The 20,859-nt window shown below is 38.4% G+C and overlaps 1 protein-coding gene across 12 annotated transcripts; it reads left to right on the top strand.

Moving 5' to 3' along the window:
- The first annotated feature begins 794 nt into the window (after nucleotides 1–794).
- On the top strand, nucleotides 795–19,901 carry scaf11 (SR-related CTD-associated factor 11). 12 transcript variants are annotated; one of them, XM_087247731.2, is made up of 15 exons: nucleotides 795–1,224; nucleotides 1,321–1,381; nucleotides 4,623–4,768; nucleotides 6,073–6,150; nucleotides 6,411–6,493; nucleotides 6,573–6,643; nucleotides 7,683–7,720; nucleotides 7,804–7,886; nucleotides 7,972–8,079; nucleotides 9,613–9,686; nucleotides 10,398–12,890; nucleotides 13,285–13,616; nucleotides 14,024–14,227; nucleotides 17,406–17,525; nucleotides 19,219–19,901. In XM_087247731.2, the coding sequence occupies exons 2-15, from the start codon at nucleotides 1,360–1,362 to the stop codon at nucleotides 19,327–19,329; spliced, it is 3,963 nt and encodes a 1,320-aa protein (XP_087103857.2). In that variant the 5' UTR covers nucleotides 795–1,224; nucleotides 1,321–1,359; the 3' UTR covers nucleotides 19,330–19,901. The 12 variants fall into 12 exon arrangements, with proteins under 12 accessions (XP_087103857.2, XP_087103855.2, XP_087103859.2 ...); XM_087247729.2 differs by having other exon boundaries at nucleotides 795–974; nucleotides 14,021–14,227; XM_087247733.2 differs by having other exon boundaries at nucleotides 795–974.
- The last annotated feature ends 958 nt before the right edge of the window (nucleotides 19,902–20,859 follow it).

The following is a 20,859-nucleotide window of genomic DNA, read 5'->3' on the forward strand; positions in this document are numbered from 1 at the left end:
TTTATTACGCGCTTTTGGGTATTGTGTAATCTTTGAGCCCCCTCTGCTGGACTAAATAGCGTTAGATAGGATACAACTGAGGGCACACGTCAATAAAGCATAAAGATTATGACGTTGTACAACAATAAGTCATATTTTTTACATTACTCTGAGGGTTGAGTTTAGGTTTTGGGTAGGGGTAGACGTTAATAAAATACAATTTAACGGTTAATTTAATAAATAGTAGAAATAATTATCGTTAACTTCCGGCCGCAGCTGTATCCCTTCTAGCAACAACCCGCTTGCTTGCAGTTCTCGTTGAATTTTTGTTATTGTCTATGTGTATAATTGATTCCCTTTTATTGCATTTGTTATTTTTTTGTAATGTGAAGAAGAATTGAGAATTTAAAGTTGTTTTACATTACAATGTGTTCAATAAATAAATAAATAAAAGAGTCATCGTTGAATTTTACCTCCGTGAATTATGAGAACTTAAACTCTCCTTCTGATTATTTTTTATTATTGTATTCGCTATTTTATCGTTATTATATTATTTAAATATTTATATAATTTTGTATGGTTGAAGTATTATTATTGCTAATGTGGATGCTAAGTTTATAAATGTAAAATAATCGTCTTTTGTGCCAATTTAAAATTATTAATGCTTTTCTATTATTATTCAAGCAAATATGTGAACATTTAAATATAGGACCACCCCTTTAATTAAAAACAAAAAAGACTACGTCGGTGAACCTTAAACCCTACGTGATGACGCAGGGAGTCTCCCGTCATGCCCCGTAGCAGCGCCACTCAGCGGTGAAGAGGCGGAACTGCAGCCTCTGACCCACATGTGGCCGGACGCCTTTAAATCTATCGAGATTACGAGCACAAGTATTGATGAAAGTGCCAGAAAAGTGTGTATTTCTGCGCTGAGGAGCGACGAGTGTGTTATTATATGATCTGAAGTCTGTGGAGGAACGCGCGCGGAGGTGAGTGTGTGCTAATGACAGCAGATGCTAACACAGCTAGCCGCGTCACACTGATAAACAACAGTCTGAACTTATAAACACGGCACGTAAACATCTCTGCGTGCGTATTTCTGTGTTATCCGCACCAATAACACGCAGAGGACTTACTTAAATGAGCACTCGTGTATTTAAATGAGACCTGTGTCTCATTTAAACATGGCTAATGAACAACTAACTTCAGCTGTGCCGAGAGAGAGAGAGTGAGAGAGTAAACAGAGTAAATAAAGACACAGTGCTATCATTATTATATGCATAATGTGGCACAATTATACTTATTGTATATGTTTTTATTTCTGCAAATGTGCTGGTGAAGTAATCGAGGGCTCAGAGCTGCTGTGACCCGGAGCCAAAGATGCAGGAAGGGCCAGGAAAGGGTGAGTGGGGCTTTTATTTGATTTATTTTGAAATCTGCTCGTGCTGTTTGTTTATTTACACACATAATACACTGATTGAGCTGTTAAGTTCGTCTGAAATGTGTCCCTTGGGTTTGGGTATTATTCCTTTGGTTGCTTTGTGTACAGTATTGTTATTAAAACATGTAACGTACACTACTAGAAATGCTTTTATAACTCAGAGTTTTTGTGTTGTTTCTTGTCTAAGTATCTGAAAATTATTAAAACAAGAAGCATTTTTTAGACAAGCACTAAATATTATCTTGTTTTCAGAAATAAGAAGCCAAAATTAGGGTGAACTGAAAAATGTTGTTATTCGTTTTGGCATGAGGTTATTTTGTTTACCCCATTGGCTGATTATTTTGCTTGTTTTAAGGAAAAACTCAGTCAATTTTAACATATTATTATTTTTAAACAATACAATAATGTTTACTTGTCTAAAAAATGCTTCTTGATTTAAGAATTTGAAGATGTTTAGACTAGAAGCAAGACAAAAACTCTTTAGTAATCACGATTATAGTGACCAAATTGATCGCAGTTATTAATATCATCACTGTTTTGTTACAGTGTTCATGAATAATGTCACACACATTTAAGACAATACGTTAAACTTTGTATCTGAAAGGAAAAGATAATAAATTAAACTGGCAGCTTTATAAACAACATAAATGATGATCTGTGAATTTTGGGGTTTGTTTATGTCTGTTTCTATTATTTCATTTGCATATTTCTATAGGAACATTTGGTTTTCTTATTGAAGATATTATTTTTTAAATTTGCACTTGGAAATTTCCCTCACAGACATCCATGTTTCCCTTGTTTTTCACAAAACTTCATAAAGCTGCTAAAAAGGGTTGTTTGATTAGATGAAAATATCTCGTTTAGACATGTTGGACAGATTTTTTTGTTTATTTACTTGTTATTTATTTTTATGAAGACAAGCTTCATGTTAGAATTCACAATAGTGTGCAACACACTGTAAATTAAAAGAATAGATACTGTATATTGTATTGAGAAGAAATGCATTAGGGCTGCATGGTATTGGTAAGAATCTGAGATTGCTATATTTAATGTTTCTGTGATAAATATTGCGACGTGAGTTCAGTTTCATAAGATAGTTTAATAACTATTTGATGTTTTTTTGGGGAGTCTAACAGTATTCAGTTATAGAAATTGAATAATCCCAGTGGTGTAAATGCCTTTCTTACTTTGCTTTGTCTTAATTCTATTACAAATATCAAAAAATTCTTCGATTAAGTGAAAATATTGTTGTTGTTTTTTTTCTACTTTGCAAAATTAGGAGTTTTTCCTTAAAAGAAGCTAAATTATCTGCCAGTCGGTTGAGTAAAATAATCTTGTTTCTGCTTCGAAATGGAGATATTTGGACTAGAAACAAGATAACAATTCTAAGTAAGAAAAAAATGTTGTTGTTGTGGTTTGTTTTTTGCATAAATCATATAAATTCTGTATAAATACAGAAACTAACTAGCTCCTGGTCAACTATAATTCAGACTCAACATTGCATATCTTGTGATGTGGCTATTGCAGATTCACACATTGCGATATCGATGCTTGTGCAGCCCTAATTCATGTGCATATTTTTATTGAAACATTTGGTTTTTTTATTGAAGGTTTTGTTTGTTAAGTCTTGGAAATTTCCCTCACAGGGATCCATGTTTCCCTTGTTTTTCACAAAACCTCATTAAGCTGCTTTATAAAAGCCAAAAAAGGTTGTTTGATTTGATGAAAATATCTCGTTTAGACATGTTGGACAGAGTTTTTTATTATTATTATTTATTTTTTAAGTTTTCACAATAGTTAGTATTTACAATAGTGTGCAACAAACTGTAAATTAAAATAATAGATACAGTATATTATATTTAGAATAAATACATTAAATAAATAGAAAAGAAAAGAGTAAATATATTAGTGCGGCACAATATTAAAAGTCTGAGATTGCGATATTTTATTTTTTTGCGATTAAATATTGCGATAATAAGTATATTTTCCAGAGATGGGTTGCGGCTGGAAGGGCATGCGCTGCGTAAAAACTTGCTGGATAAGTTGGTGGTTCATTCCACTGTGGCGACCTCAGATTAATAAAGGGACTAAGCCGACAAGAAAATGAATGAATGAATTATGAGTATAGTTTCACAAGATAGTTAATAGCACTAATTGACTTTTTTTATTGACAGTCTTAACAGTAGTTGACAGTCTAACATATTCAGGTATAGAAATTGAATAATCACGATGCCAAATAAAATGCTTTCTTACTTTTGCTTTGTCTGGTTTCTAGTCCAAGTATCAATAAATTCTTGCAGCAAGTAAAAATATTGCTTTGTTTTCAACTTTAGAAGTAGTAAGTCAAATTTAAGAGTTAACACAAGCTAAATGATCTGCCAGTGCACGGGGTAGGTAAAATAATCTTGTTTTCGCTTAGAGATGTAGATGTTTTGAACAAAAACAAGACAAAATTTGAAGTGCTTTTTTCATATAAATACAGTAATTGAATACAGTTCTATAGCTTCTGGTCAAGACTGAACATTGCATATCCTGCGATGTAAGTTTTGAGATATTGATGATGAAATGATATATTGTGCAGTCCTAAAACACATTATACAGTGAAGCCTGTATTTAATCATAATCTTTGCATATTCTGACCTAAATTCACTTTAATTAAATCTTTCTATTTTTTTTTTTACCAAAAATTACCCCGATTTCTCCCAAAAGATAATACAATAATTTACAAGAGACATTATTGTGGAAAAAAACTCAAAAAGTCAGAATTTACCAGGGCTGTGATTACCTTTAGGCTTGACTGTGTGCAGTAGTCAACATTTAAAGAGGTCCATCACCTTTCATCAAAGTTGTCTTAAACTATTGACAAAATCTGTTCTTGTCCTAGGACAATTTTGAAAAACATTTTTGTATGTTGACTACTGTATTTATTAAATGACTATAGCAGTCGACATTTGAAATGGATCAAAAATGTTTTTTAAGATTATCCTAAGCTAAGAATGGCTGTTTTTATAGTTTTAGGACAACTCTGAAAGGATTTGAACCACTTTAAATGTTGACTACTGTATATCAAAATATGCATTTACATTTACAGTTGATTTGCAATGACAATCACGATTTCAATGATAACACAGTTTGAATAGTTGTTTTCTGATACCAGTGACCGTGTCAACACTATTAAAACTTCAACATTGTGATTTTTCAGGTGGTCAGAACTCGGAGGACAGTTTGGAGGAAGAAGAGTCTCAGCGCTGCCCGATCTGTCTGAACCGCCCCAGACGGAGCGATCGAGCCGTTCCCGACTGCTGCAGACATGTGTACTGCTCTGCTTGCATCCTTCGCTGGGCACAGGTCAGATTAATCGCTGTATAACCCAAGCATGGGATGATAATCAGTTTCAAGGTTTACCACGGTTTGGAAAAGCCATGGTTTAAATGGTAAAATGTTCTGGTACACCATTCCTGTGGAATATCATAAGTATTTGGGGGTTATTTCTATGGTGTCAAAGACTTTATTTAGACAACAGTATCTCCAGCAGCAAAGGACCATCCACATTAACTCCCATGGTGCATTATAGGGATTGTCGAGCAGTTGTGTACATGTAGGCATGGGTCGATATGATAACCTTTTAATAAAAAAAAAATCACAGTATTGTGATTACTTCACGAAAATATGGTTATTTTTAGGGTCTAGGTAAAAAAGTTTTTTCCCATTAAACACAGTATAATTTATTTTAAAAAATATTTTGAAACAGTAAACATGTCAGGCTTAATAATTCAAAGAAGTCATTGAAGTCTGCTATCTTTATTATTTTAAACCCCCCCTCAAATTTCTTGAAAAGGTATCTGCCTGAAAGCAGTTATCTGTCCTCCATCCATCCATCTATCTGTCTATCTATCTATCCGTCTATCCATCCACCCATCCACCCATCCATCCACCCATCCATCCAACCACCCATTCACCTATCCATCCACCCATCCACCCACCCACCCATCCACCCATCCATCCATCCAACCACCCATTCACCCATCCATCCAACCACCCATCCATCCACCCACCCACCCATCCATCCATCCATCCAAACACCCATTCACCCATCCATCCAACCATCCACCCATCCATCCACCCATCCATCCATCCACCCACCCATCCATCCATCCATCCATCCATCCACCCATCCATCCAAACACCCATTCACCCATCCATTCAACCACCCATCCACCCATCCATCCATCCACCCATCCATCCAACCACCCATTCACCCATCCATCCAACCACCCATCCAACCACCCATCCACCCATCCATCCACCCACCCATCCATCCATCCATCCATCCAACCACCCATTCACCCATCCATCCAACCACCCATCCATCCACCTATCCAACCACCCATCCATCCACCTATCCATTCATCCACCCACCCACCCATCCATCCATCCATCCACCCATCCATCCAACCACCCATTCACCCATCTACCCATCCATCCACCCACCCATCCACCCATCCATCCACCCATCCAACCACCCATCCATCCATCCATCCATCCATCCATCTAATGTTAAGTGTGTTTTCCTGCCAGATTGAACTACCTGTATATAATTTGCATCTGCAGTGTTATGATGTGTGTGTGTGTGTGTGTGTGTTGTGCTACAGATGGTTCAGTCCTGTCCGGTGGACCGCAGACCCTTCAGTGTGATCTTCCTTCAGGGCTCCTCGCAGCAGTGCATTAAGGTCAGCCTTCCTGATGTCCTGCATGTCTCTCTATCGTATTCCTGCAAATTGTCTTATTGATTTTACACATGAGAGGCCATAAAAATCCTTCAAATTTCACTTACAATAGAACAAAAACTAAATTCACCCCCTACCCCCCCAGTGGTCCATGCCATCTTAGGAATAACTTTGTAATCAAGACCAAAAAACCAGCAGAAATGGTGTAGAATTAAAAGGGAAACACAGTTTATTGTATTAAATGATTCCTCTCTATGTTTCAGCTTCCTGTGAAGATCAAGCCCAGACTGATGGACAATCGCACAGGCTGCGGTCAGGATGGTCAACGCATGTGTGGAAACTCTGCGTACGTCCTGTTTACCTGTGTTTATGCACGCTCATTCTGCTGTTCGTCTGATTGTTCATTAGTTATGTGTGTTTTACAGGGCAGAGACAGGAAGTGTGGAGAGAACGCAAGAGAAAAGAGCCAATCCCAAACAGAAATGCCACAGAAAATGTACGTGATCTTTGTTTTGTTCATGTTTGATTGTAAAAATGTTATTATTTCAGTATTTTTAACAACTATTTCATCGTTTTCTAATCTATTGGTATGGGAAATATGTTGATGTAAGATGAAAAAGTATTAATGTATATGCTAGTTTAAATTTAGGATGTTTTAATTTGATTGTAATACATAATAGGGCTGTAATTTAATTAGATTAATTAGTAATAACTCCACATATTTAAATATATAGCACTGCATATACATGGCTGTCAACTTAAATGAGAAACTTCATATTGTTCATAGTAAACAAGTTTATTTTTCTTTCTTTTAATACCAGCAAAAATAATTTCAAAGCCAGAGCAGAAAATGTTTGCTTCTCACTGCAGTGTTTCCAAACCTAAACGGTCTGTTTATGAACAAATTATTGATTCATTTATCCATTCATAACAGTCACTTGATTTGTTTTCTTAATGAATCATTCATTTGGAATGAATCATTTGAATAAATGATTCAGTGAATCATAAAAACTGGCAGTATTAGGGTTTTAGGGTCATATTTATTTATGCAAGATCTAAATCAGCCAAGGAAAACCACAATCATTAAAATAATTTGACTATTGAAATCACAATATATCCAGGATATCATACATTTGTCAATATCACACACCACTACACATATTAAAGGTATAGTTCACCCCAAAAATGTACATTCTGTCATCATGTACTCACCTTTTGCTTTATTGTAAACCTGTTTGAGTTTCTTTTTTTCTCCGTTGAACACAAAAGATATTTTGAAAAATGTTGGAAACCTGTAAGCAATGACTTGCATAGTATTTATTACTTCTATGGAAGTCAATGGTTACAGGTTTCCAACATTCTTCAAAATGTCTTCTTTTGTGTTCAACAGAAGAAACTCATAAATAATAAACCCTTATAAACCCACTTGACGGAGTGTAAATATTGAGTTAATTGTCATGTTTTGTGTGAACTGTCTGCGTCTTTGCACAGATTTATTTGTCAGTCTTGTCAACATAAATCTCTTTTATTCCCAGCAGGTGACTCTGATGCATTCGTGGATTCAAATAAAAAGGTTAGTCTTGCATTATGATTGTATGGTGAATGAAATGTGTGTAAATGAAAGCGAAAGTGTTAAGCTGTGTTTTATGTGTGCAGGCCAGTGGAGACTCATGCCACAGTCTTCTACCCACTCAGCATTTCCACTCATCACAGCAGGGAGCAATGGTCGGCACAGTCATGTAAGAAGCTTCAGTCATTTAATTGGCTGAAAAGTGTCTCCTCCATCATATTAAAGAGTGTTTTTGTCTGTCTTGTGTGTTGTAGGGCCGGATCAGTTGAGGTTTGTGAGGACGGCGTCCAGTGGAGGAGATTAGAGAGAAAGCGTAGGTTGCATCAAGCGTCTGTTCCTAGTTTTTCTACACGTGTTCCCAGGTGAGAAGCATGTTTTTTGTTTTTTTTTTAACATATTTGTGTGTGTGTGTGTGTGTGTGTGTGTGTGTGTGTGTGTGTGTGTGTATGTGTATGTGTGTGTGTGTATGTGTGTGTGTGTATATATACATACATACAGTTGAAACCAGAAGTCTACATACACTCTGAAAAAAGGAACATAACCATTTAAAAAAAATGTCTGATGGTAAATCATTCTAAACGTTTACTATTTTAACTCCGTTAGGATTACCTAAATTACCATAATTACCTTATCTTTTTTTTTTTAGGTTTTTTTTTTTTTTTTTTTTTTTTTTTTGTAATTTCTAGACAATCAAAAGTTTACACACATTTCCTTGGTATTGGTATTTTTTTAGTTTTACTTTTAAACTGTATAACTTGGACATGTTTTGGGTATCCTTCCACAAGCAACTCACTATAGTTTGCAGGAATTTTGGCCCATTTCTCCTGACAGAACGGGTGTAACTGAGTCCGATTTGTAGGTCTTGTTACGCAAGCTTTTTCAACTCTGCCCACACATTTTCTATAGGATTGAGGTCAGGGCTTTGTGATGGCCACTCCAAAACATTCACTCTGTTGTCCTTAAAGGACATTTGAACTGATTTGGCAGTATGCTGAGGGTCATGGTCTGTTTGGAAGAGCCATTTGTGGCCAAGTTGTAATTTCCTGGCTGATGTGTTGAGATGTTGCTTCAGTATTTCTCCATAATGTTCTTTCTTCATGATGCCATCTATGCTGTGAAGTGGACCAGTCCCTCCTGCAGCAAAACAGCCCCACAACATGATGCTGCCGCCCCCATACTCCACAGTTGGGATAGTGTTCCAAGGCTTGTAAGCTTTCCCCTTTGTCCTCCAAATGTAACACAGCTCATGATTACCAAACAGTTCAATCTTAGCTCCATCAGAACACAGGACATGCCTCCAAACATGAGTCTTTTTCCCTGTGTAATTTAGGTAATTGTAATCTGGCTTTGTTGTTGATTCTGGCTTGTTGATTTTCCCATGTTGTCATACAAGGAAGCAGTGTGTTTGAGCTTTTCCTTCAATACTATTTTACAGTTGTGTCTTCAATTAACTGTTGTCAATTAGCCAATCAGAAACTTCCAAAACCTTGACACCATCATCTAAACTGTTTCAGAGGCAGAATAATCTTATTGTATGTCAACTTGCCTATCAAGAAAAGTTACAATTTCTCAAAAAATATCTCTCCCATTATTCTGCTATTAAGCAGAACAGAAACACATGTGATCATCCTAACTTACCTAAAAGAGAAGTTTAGTCAAATTAACATCTGACTTTCAAACATTTTTAAACATCTGGTTTCAACTGTAAGTATACAATGCAAACGGAAGGGCAAACGGAAATTTAGTTGTATTTTGTACATTAAAAATAAAGAGGTCAGGTCTGCATAATTGGTCTGACAAAAAGTTGTATTATTAACTTTTTATTCAGATTAATCTTGTGATTTGCAACTGCATGCAAGTGTTTGTAGTTTCTGAACATGTATGTGGATTTTTAGGGTGTCAGTCCGCTCACACCTACTTCTGTCAGCTGTCTCTGCTTCTCTGAATCTGCTGCTTTCAGAACACACAGGTAAGTTTTGTTGTCGATTTCCGTTTTTAGTTTGTTTTTGTTTGTTAGTTTTACTTTAAATTCTTTAACTGCCTTTCCACTGTAAACGACAGACCGTAAGTCATTCATTTTCAGTGGAGAGTAGTCCAGGAGCTGTGGACTTCTGATCATCTCCGTATGTGGAAAATTTAGATCCGATTTAAGCTGTAGATCCATTAAAGTATTTGAACTCCTGCGACTAGGCAGTATGCGACTGGCCGACTGGGTGTGATGCATTTCAGCATTGTCCAAGCAGGTCCGTGTGCGCTAGATGAGAAATAGTTTTTTATTTTTTTTAATTACAAAAAAGTCTATAATAAAAAAACATTTCTATTCATTCTATTCATTATTTTTTTAATGTTGTCTCCACCTTCCCTCCCAAATATTTTGCGCGCTGAACTTCTAGTATTCATTCATTCATTCAACCATGGTAAACGCATGGAGAATAAAGGATCTTGCTTTTGCTCTCCTTTATTTTTGACACTGCGAGAATCAGCTTCTCTCCCATGGTGCATGACAAAACTGAAAGTTCTGGGCAATTGCCACAAGGGGGCGCATTCCGGCAATCGTTTCCGAATGTTGTGTGCAGTCGAAGGCAGCTTTAGGGATGCACTGCATTTTTGGCTGCCTAAAAGTATTGGTTAAAAAAATTTAAAAAAGGTTTGTTAACACTTGCTGCATCTCCTTTCTTAGTTCCTCATGGCATGGTTTGTGCCGTCACCTGCCCCAAAGGTGAGGAAAGAAAAGGCACAAGGGGTTCTGGATCAAAGAGCTCTGTGAAGCCGGCAGAAGCTCCTGCAACCCGGCGGTCCTCCAGACGCAGCCGAGGAGAAGCGGAGGATTCCTCTTCTGCACACTCACAACAGAACGATACTGACAACACCTCACAAACGCTAAATGATACTGCGTCTACAAGCAGAGGCCAGCAAGGGAATAATCCGAGATCTGGAGTGAAGACAAGAGGACGGCCAAAGAAGCTGAAAGTGGAGAAACGCGAGGATGAGGAGCAAGAACCTGAAGCAGAAAATCACAAGGAAGATGGAGCAGCTGAATCCGAAGAATCAAAAACTGACCAGAAAGCAAACTCGGATCAGATTGATGGTGGGCAAGACCCAGTGGACACAAAGGAAAAGATGGAGGAGGAGAATGAGACAAGTCCTTCTGAGAACAAACCTGATGATGCTGATAACCAGGATGAGGAAACTGCAGAAGAAGAAGAAGTGGTCACCAAGAATGTGGTTGAAGAAGACGACAATCAGAAACTTCCACAAGAAGATAGCAGGCAAGAAGTGATGACTGATGATGAAGATCAGGTGGAGCTGATGAATGCTTCACCAGAACTGAACCAAGACTGCTCGTCTCCTTCCAGATCTTTAGAACCACAGGAGTCTCCGTCTGATTCCCAGGACGCTGTTTTATCTTTTAAAGAGCAACTGACAGCTGAATCACCTACAGATGCTTCAGATCAGGATTTGGATCTGAAACCAGAGCTTGACAGCACAGAAGACAATCCTGAAAAGCAGGATTCCAGTAGCTTTCCAGATCTCCAAGACATTGCAGATCCGAAACCAGAGCCTGACACCACAGAGGAGGCTTACACACAAGACTCCAGTAACCTTCCAGCTCTACAAGAGATTGTGGATTTGATACCAGAGCCTGACACCACAGAGGAGGTGGACCAGAGCCCTGTACCAATGGTTCCTGAAGAGATTTCTACTCTCGAAACTAGACCATTAGTTCCTGAAGAGATTTCTGCACCTGAAACTAGTCCATCAGTTCCTGGAGAGATTTCTGCTCCTGAAACTAGTCACCCTGTTCCTGGAGATAGTTCTGCTCCCGAAACTAGTCCGCCTGTTCCTGGAGATAGTTCTGCTTCTGAAACTAAACTTTCAGTACCTGCAGATAGTTCTGTTCCTGAAACTAGACCGTCAGTTCCTGGAGAAAGTTCTGCTCCAGAAACTAGACCGTCGGTACCTGGAGATAGTTCTGCTTTCGAAACTAGACCTTCAGTTCCTGGAGATATTTTTGCTCCCGAAACAATGGACACTAATGTGAGGAGTTCTCAGGACAACACTGACCTCATTCCCATGGAGTGTGATTCTCCTGCATCAGAGAGTGCTGCTGAGGTGGAGATGGTTCCCGCTGCGATTGTGCCTCAGATGGCCAATCAAGATCCTGCTGAGAAGATAGAGAGCTCTAAAGAATCGAAAACCTCGGATAAAAAGGAGGGACGATCCCGCAGGTCCCGCTTCCACTCATCTTCAACCACTTGGTCTCCGAACCGGGAGTCTAGGAATGAACGCAGATCAAGGTCTCGATCCCGGGACCGAAGCCACAAAACTCGCTCCACATCTCGAAACCGTGACCACCAAGAGGAAGAACGGGACAGTCGGAGAAACCGTAGTCGTAGCCGAAGCAGAGAGCGTAGCCGCAGACGGAGGAGTCGCTCTAGGTCCAGGAACAGGAGCAGACCTGGACGCCGCAGCCCGTCCCAGGAGCGTGCAGACCACGGAGGACACTCTCCCCGAAAACGAGACTCCTGGGGTGGAGGAGGAGAAGGATGGAGAGGCAGAGGTGGTGGACGAGGATTTCGCAATTCCAACTGGAGGAATAACACTGAAAAACCTGCACATTTCTCAACTAGAGACCCTGTTTCTTCCGATAATGGAAACTTCCATGAATCCTCACCTGATCGAGGGAGGAACGAGAACCCTGATTGGGTGAGAGAAAGGGAGAGGGAGAGGAGTTGGATGGATGCTGATAACCGTGGGCGAGAGCCGGCGAGAAGAGAGGAGAATTTGGGAGATGGAGACACCTGGTCTCGGGGCGGCTGGAGTGCTGGACGTGGCAGAGGAGGCACACACTGGGCGTCCAGCCAGCAGGGGGAGCCAGGAGATAACTGGAGGCAGCGCAATTCTTTCTCAGGGACCGCTAATAATGCAGATTCATACAATCGCTTTAATGATAGCAGAGCTGGAGGGAAGAGGAAAGAGTCTGAAGGTGCAGAGGCTCCACTGGATCGCTCCGGGTGGTCGTCGGCGTCGAGTTGGGCAGTGCGGCGAACTCTTCCCGCTGATGTGCAGAACTACTACTCGCGCAGAGATCGAGGTGGTGGCGGCGGTGGAAACAACATCTGGAACAAACAAGAGGAGGATCAGAGCGCACCGACTGTCCCAAAACAAGCAGGTGTGTTTTATTTTTTTATTGTTTTTATTTTATAAAGTTTAGCATCTGTTACCTATTAACATTTTTTACAGTTTCTATTCTAATTTACTGGTTAAGTGCAACTTAAGTAAAACCTTGAAATGCAAAGTCAAAGTATAAATATTAGAAGTGACTGAATAGATTTTCTTTACCAGCAAATAGCAAAAGAAACAACACCAAATATAAAAGCAGACACTTGTGCGCTAATAATGTTAACTAAATATGACTAAATCGCTGAGGAATATCCACAAGTTAGATGTAAACATCACCGAATTGAAGTCAGGAGAAGACATGTGTATGTTTGTGTTTGCATAATCACATTCAGAGTTAATATTTTAATTGAATAATCTAATATCCATTATTGGTGTAATTTCAGATCCCCCACAGAATGAGCCAAGTGCGCCGCTGCCAACTGAGGCTGTGCCAGCCATGCCTCCGCCCCTGCTGCCGCATCAGATGGGTGTGATGGGGGTCATGCGCTTCCCCATGGGCCCCGCTCCACTGCTCCAGAGGCCTCCCACCGCAGGTCTGCAGGCTCCACCACAGTTCAGCCTGCCTCCTCCAGTACCAGTGCAGCTCCACCAGGCTGGCCCGCTCATGCAGGTGCCCTCTATAGCAGTGCAGGCTCTTCCTCCACCGCCTCCGCCTCCTCCACCTGTGCAGCAGGGCGGATTTACTGTGGTGCCGCCCGAAAGCCACCCATCTCAGGTCAGCCCCACAGACATTATATAACTATATATAAATGTAAAAGGGTATCATTCAGTCTCTTGCATGCATATTGGGCCATCCTTACAGTGGTGTTGAGTTAAACAATTTAAAAATTATTTAATTCCTAGCTACAGCTAAAATCTACCTGCATTTGGTGGGTTGTCGAGTGTTAATGTCAAGCCCTGATAATAATAATAATATTGTTTTGAGGTTTTCCACACTTTGTGTAATTAACAGTGTCAGGGATGCTCATTAGTTGCTTAAAATTAAAATTGGTCTTAAATTTTGTTTTGTGTGGTGTTAACAAGGTCTTAACTGCAGATATCCTGTTAAAGCTGCAAATAAAACTTCTGAATTTTGCAGTATGCATTGATCTGGTTTTACCACTCGCATATATTTCTCAGCAGGCGATGCCCATTTTTCCTGCGCCAGTCAAAATGTCTTTCAAACCTGTGCCGACCAAAGTGGTTTGTGGGCCTCCTCCTCCTCCTGCTGTGCCGGTCAGTGCGGTGCAGCCGTCCTCCACCACCTCCACCACCTCCAGCAGCTCCAGCAGCTCCAGCACGCAGCCCAAAGCCCACGCAGACAGCTCCAAGAAGGAGAAGGAGAAGGTGAGACTGCAGATCCATGCTAAAAGCTAATGTCCACAGTTTGAAATAGACTAAAAGTTTACAATGAAACTAAATAATATTAATAATTTTAATACTAATAATAATAATAATAATACCAATTGTAATAATAATGATAATAATAAGGTGGATTTTTCAAGTAGGCAATTAGAATAGGATTTGGCCTGATGCTGTTTCAGCAATGTCTAAACATTGAACACAGGTTATCCTTAGTTCTTAACCCTTAAAGACCGAGACAGCCGCCTGTGGTTAAAAATAAGTATTGTTTTTAAATGTTTAATAACTTTTGATCCGCTGATCCGATCCGTACAATTCAAAGATTGGCACAAAGAGAGAGAGAATCTCAGCTTTTCATCGCTATAACACAATACATTCACGGACCTTCAGAGGCTCGGCAATCAGTGTGGTTACGTCATCACATTTTGACAACGCTGATTTGACAAGGGAACGCTCGTGGCTTGTGTCTCCTGACAAACCAGACATGATGCATTGATGCATTGTCTCTCCTCCATGCCCAGATTGGTTCAAATTAGCTCTCTCTCAACCAATAAGCATAGGTTTCGCTTTGTGGATCACCAATCAGCTATTTGAACAACCCAGAATGAGATAACGGCTAAATAAAACACAAAGACAAAGTTTTGCATGAAATAACTCTCATACTAAGTACTTTTTACGTGCACAAAAACATGACAAAACAGTGACACAGCAAAGACGAAGTGCTGCTCTTGCTGTTTTTAAAGGACGCAAATGGCGGTGCTGCTGTTTGTCTGCAACGCATAAGTTGAGAAGCAGCAGGGTCAACACCATATCCATGCTGGCACATAAAACCTAAGGATGGTCCATATTGTATCTAGTTTAGTTATATAAATATTTACTATACTAAAAATAGTTACATCTAATTTTTTACTGAGGATTTGCACCATGTTCATTTGGACTTTGACGCATTATAACTTATTTTCTTATTTTTTATTTGTTCATTGTAAGTGCTGTTGTTTATGGTAACTGAAAATATATTATTTGGAAAAGTCAAACTTGTTTCAGTGTTCTGTTATTTTGTAACAATCTTTCTGTTTAGTTCATTCCCAGAACTTTTGGGCAAATACACTGTCAGTAAATAAATGCACTAGTTTTTTTCCTACTAAAAAATCCCCGAGAGAAACATTGAAATAACTTGCTCAGGAAATGGTGGATGTAGACAAAATGTATTTTGGAAGTATAAAACATCATAGTGTGCATTTCTAAAGAGAAAAAAAACAAACAAACTTCATGAGGTTAACTAGAAAATGTCACTTTTTTTAAAAAGGTTTTCTTAAAATTCTGGAATATTTTCTGTCTGTTCATATGTTTTTGGACCACAAAATATTTTAGACTGGACCTTTAAATGATACAGATTAAAGATTCAAGTTCTCCTGTTTAAAATAATATATGACGCTTGAGGCTGCTAAAATCAAAATAAAACTGCTTTAAAAAAATATTAATACAGGCCCATTAGGTGCCCACAAAATACCTCTAGGTCTTTAAGGGATAGTAAATACAAGCAGGCGTATTTTCAATATTATAGTTAAATAACCTGAATTAAAATCAAAACAAGTAGGCCTACATGTTTTAGTTATTTTAGTCATTCTTGTTTTTGTGCAAAAGCCTAGATAAATACCAGCAATTTAGTAAATTAGTTTTAGGATATTTCCATTTTGTTGTAGTCCCATAGTTGTGCATGAACAGCTGTGCATCTATTTTAGAAGTTATGTGTTAGTTATATTACGGGTTCATGGCTTAAAATATCATGGGGGAAAAAAACAACAAACTAAATGATGATTAAATAATGTGAGGTTACATTAATTTGAAGAAATAATGAATTTAACCATGTCGATAATGTAAATAATTTCATTAAAATTAAGCTCAGAAGTTGATCTGATTTGGAGACTCTACCTGCTGCACATTATTAGTTTGGAACGTACCACAGCTGAAGTAAATAAAAACTGTACAATTCTGGTCAAATATGAGTGAGACTCTATCAGACATGTTTCAATACAGTTTTTATTTTAATTGATCTTTGTGTCGGGTGGCCTTGCTGTATGTAATTTAACTCTAAAATGTTAAATAAATAAAGCAAAAAAATAATAACCCTTGTAGGGCTGCACGATACTGGAAAAAAAACTTACTTCATGTTTTATATTGAATATATAACCAGAAATTAATGTCTATTTAGAAAGAATTCATCATTTTCGATACATTGGGCTGATTTTGAACATGATTTTGAGTCCGATTTTGAGAATGCATCTATATAAAACATAATAAATCAATAATTAACATTGAGAAATACAGTAGATCAACAATACTGTACAACTGAAATATATGGTGCTTTATGATTTTTGTAAAGTCTAGTAATATTTAATAATCAAATGCAAAGTAACACCATAGTCTTTATCATATATATATGCATGCAATTAATCTTTAGTTAGAAATGCAAATTCTCATGCCTGAATATTTTTAAACTGAATTAAATGATGAAAACACACATAAATAATGAGTGTTTTGGTAACATTATGGTTGAATGTTGCAAAAACTCCTCAAATTATGAGTGTTTTTCAAATTCTGGTCGATAATAATGCCGATTCAGCATTGCAGATCCTTTGATTTGACTATTGCGGATGCACACATTGTGATATCGATGCTGAAACCGTTGATTGTGCAGCCATAAACCCTTGAGTATTGTTCGAATTGATTACCCTTTACAAATGATAAATTGTAGATCTTCCTTACAGAGAAAACCAGCAACAATCAAGAATGCATGCTTATATGCTGTCATGGCTTTGCAATCAATAAATGTGATTATAACGGAAGTCCATGGGGCAAAAACAGCCCCCAACATAATGAAAGGGGAGTCAATTTGCCCTGAGTGTATTGTTGAGATTTTGAAAAGTTCCAAAGCATTTTCCCCAAAAATATGTCAATAATTAGATTTGTCAGCAATACATCAGTCTATTTAATAACACAGCCTGAAGATGTGGGTACATTAAGCCTCAGAATCAGCCCAGAGTTGGTGAAAACGTCTCTAACAGCACACAAGGGTTAAACACTCCTGCAAATGTGTTCTTGAAGGGTGTGCTGGATGTCTGTGCTGCTCTTCACTGAACTCTGTTTCTCTTCTTCAACACAGAAACTGCAGATTCAGGAGCGCGCCGTCAATGAGGTGAAAGCAGCCATTAAGCCATATTATCAGAAGAACGAAATCAACAAGGACGAATATAAAGAGATTGTGCGCAAAGCTGTGGAGAAGGTAAGTTTACATTAGATTTACTCAAATTAAAGTGCATCATTAAAGTGAAATCATTAACATTTTTTAAACTATTTATGCAGTTTGGAATAGTTACAAGTAATAACGATAATAAAATAATGAAAAAATAAGAGAGAAAATATGCAAATTAGCACAACATAAATAGCCAGAACAGAGTAAAAAAAACTTTCCTCTTGGTGATGGTCCCACAAAATTTAATACAAATGTAGTTCAGACACACTTTAAACAAAGATTCAACGTTTAAAATGGAAGGATTTCAGACAGCAGTGTAATAAATACCATGATATATTTTTAACCCAGTTTATACTCACTTCATTTTGACTACAAAATGCTTTTTGAGTTGAGAAATGTTAAATAAACTACTGAAAAACGTTTTTCCAGTGTGATAAAAAAAATGAATGGAGCTGATGGAGCAATCTATCATTCAGCCACAAGATGCCGCCAAACTCGCACACAAAAAAAGCAGCCACAGACCTGTGAATGAAGAATAAATGTGAATGAATAACCTTGATCATCAGTGAATACAAAGTTACCAGATGAGCCTTTGTTATTACTTTCACTAGTTGTTATCTGGGAATAATAAACTTTAAAATGTCACAACTGACCAATCAGAATCAAGTATTCCAGACAGCAGTGTAATAATTATCATTATTTAATTTTAGCCCAGTATATAGGTGCTTTATTTTGCAATATTTTTCTTGTCTTAAAATGCTTTTTAATAATAAATAATAAACTACTGAGAAAACTATTTTTCCAGTGTGATAAAAAATTAAAATGGCTGAACAGAACTGATGGAGCAATCTATTATTCAGCCACAAGATGGTGCCAAACTCTCAAAAAAAAAACAATGTAAACGTATTCCCTGACGTTCAAGATTATTCCTTTAAGTTCCCAGATGTTATTTGTTTCATTGGTTGTAATCTGGGATTATGGAATGTCATGCGTGACCAATCAGAATCAAGTATTTCAGACAGCACTGTAATAAATATGAATATATAATTTTAGCTTAGTATAAACTCCCTTCATTTTGACTTTTATTCTTGTCTAGAAAATGCTTTTTGGTTTGAGAAATGTTAAATAAACTACTGAGAAATCTATTTTTCCAGTGTGATGAAAAAATTAAAATGGCTGAACAGAGCTGATGGAGCAATCTATCATTTAGCCACAAGATGGCGCCAAACTTTTTCCCAAAAATAAAAACAGCAACAGACAAACATATATAATACTGTTGTGTATATGTATTTATTATGTTTCCATTCTGTCATTTTTTCCAAGCCCCCTGTGGACAGGTGTTCAGAATTAGCAAGTTTGCTAAAACACTTAAATGCATTTGGTTGTCCAGTGTAATTGTGATGTCCATGTCAAATAAATAAATCAATATTTAACTACTAGTAAATATATATTATGTATTGATGCTCAATATTATTCAAAGTTCCCAGATGAGCCTTTGTTGTTAGTGTTACTGGTTGTTATTTGGGAATAATATACTTTAGAATTAAAATGGCTGATGGAGCAATCTATTATTCAGCCACAAGATGGCGCCAAACTGCAGAATCTTTATGATTTGTTTTTTAAACTGCTGCAGTTTATTAAACAGCTAAAGTGTCGTCTCTGATGTTCCAGCATGGTGTTTAAGTGTGTGTTTTTGCTGACGGTGTTGTTTTCCTCCTCTCAGGTGTGTCACAGCAAGAGTGGCGAGGTGAACGCAGACAAGGTGGCCACCCTGGTGAAGGCGTATGTGGACAAATACAAACACATCCGCAAGAGCAAAACTGAAAAGAGCTGAGGACGGCGGAGCTGCTGCTGACGCAACAAGTGCAATTCCTCCACAGCCGCTCTTAACACATTTACATACGACAATGAAGATTTTTCTAGAGATGATATTTTGTTTAATTTGGATTTGATATAGTGCAAATGCCCTTTATTGGATTATGTCTGCGCGCGTGTGTGTGTGTGTGTGTGAGTGCAGAGGGGGTTAAAAGTCTGTAATGGTGTCGCTATTAATTGCATTTTGCTTCTAAGTTTAGATGATGATCAAATGATTCATTGGTACGTCTGTATCTCTCTCTTTCTCCAGATCTTCAACATAAAGACTGTCATTTCCCCCTTTTAGAGGCAGCCCAGCAATCCATGTGCATTAGCTTTATTAATCGCTGCAGATTCCGAGTGTGTGTGTGTGTTTGATTATGTGTGTTTGAGATCTTAAGTGGACAGAACAACGGGTAGTTTTGTCGGTCGGTGAGCTGAGATTTTGTTGTCATATATCCAGGTTTAAAGTCCTGTACTTCTGTTTTCTGCAGTTCAATCACTGTGTCTGTTTATCTTCCCAGAAGCAATGAAATAAAGCAGCTCTCTGAATCCCGTCTCCGATCACTCTCTTCTAACAAACACCTGAGCGTCGTTACCACAAACACACTCAATTAGGAGACTCGTTAACTCTGGATCTTTTCATCCACTTGGTGAACTTGGTAAAGATTCAAACACTGACTGCAGTGTTTGAATCTTCACCTCCCTGTCTGTGATTCAAGCTTACAAGTGAATCACTGATCTCTCTCTCAGTGGTTCAAGCTTACAAGTGAATCACTGATCTGATCTCTCTCAGTGACTCAAGTTACGGTTGACTCGCTGATCCCTCTCAGTGATTGAGTGGTTCAAGTTACTGCTGAATCACTGAGCAGGATCAACGATTCGGCTGTAGCTTGAGCCACTGAGCAGGATCAGTGATTCAGCTGTAAGCTTGAACCTCAGAGAGAGATCAGTGATTCAGTAGTAAGCTTGAACCTCAGAGAGAGAAAGATCAGGGATTCACTAGTAGCTTGAATCACTGAGTTGCGATTGAATCACTGATCCTCTCCGAGCGATTCAAATTTGAGTCAATCACTGACTCAGGATTCAGCTGGAAGCGATTCAGAATCACGATTGAGAGAACGAATCAGCGAATATCGTGAAACGATTCAACGACTTTGCCATCAAACATCGTTTTTTTTCCCGTTTCTGCACGGCCTGCAGGACGCAGGTCAAATATAAGTTCCAGCACGGTAATCTTCAGCTGGTCTGTGGCTCAAAGGTTAAGAGCACTGCATTGGAGATGCAGAGATTGCGGGTACGAATCCCCGCTGGACCGGCAGTGGCGTGTGCCTGGGTTCCCCCAGCCCAGAGGGGTGAGCTCAGGGTGAGTGGAGGAGGGTGAGGAGGAGGAGTAGGGTGAGAAGGAGGGGGAGAACTTAGTGTGGAGGAGGAATATGGATATTTTATAAGTAGTGATACTTTTCAGCAATATAACCCCTGCTGGTCCTTGTCCCGTGGGATCCCCGGG

This window comes from Danio rerio, chromosome 4 (assembly GCF_052040795.2).
Source record: "Danio rerio strain M-AB ecotype USA chromosome 4, GRCz13ab, whole genome shotgun sequence".
NCBI classification, from domain to species: Eukaryota; Metazoa; Chordata; class Actinopteri; order Cypriniformes; family Danionidae; genus Danio; species Danio rerio.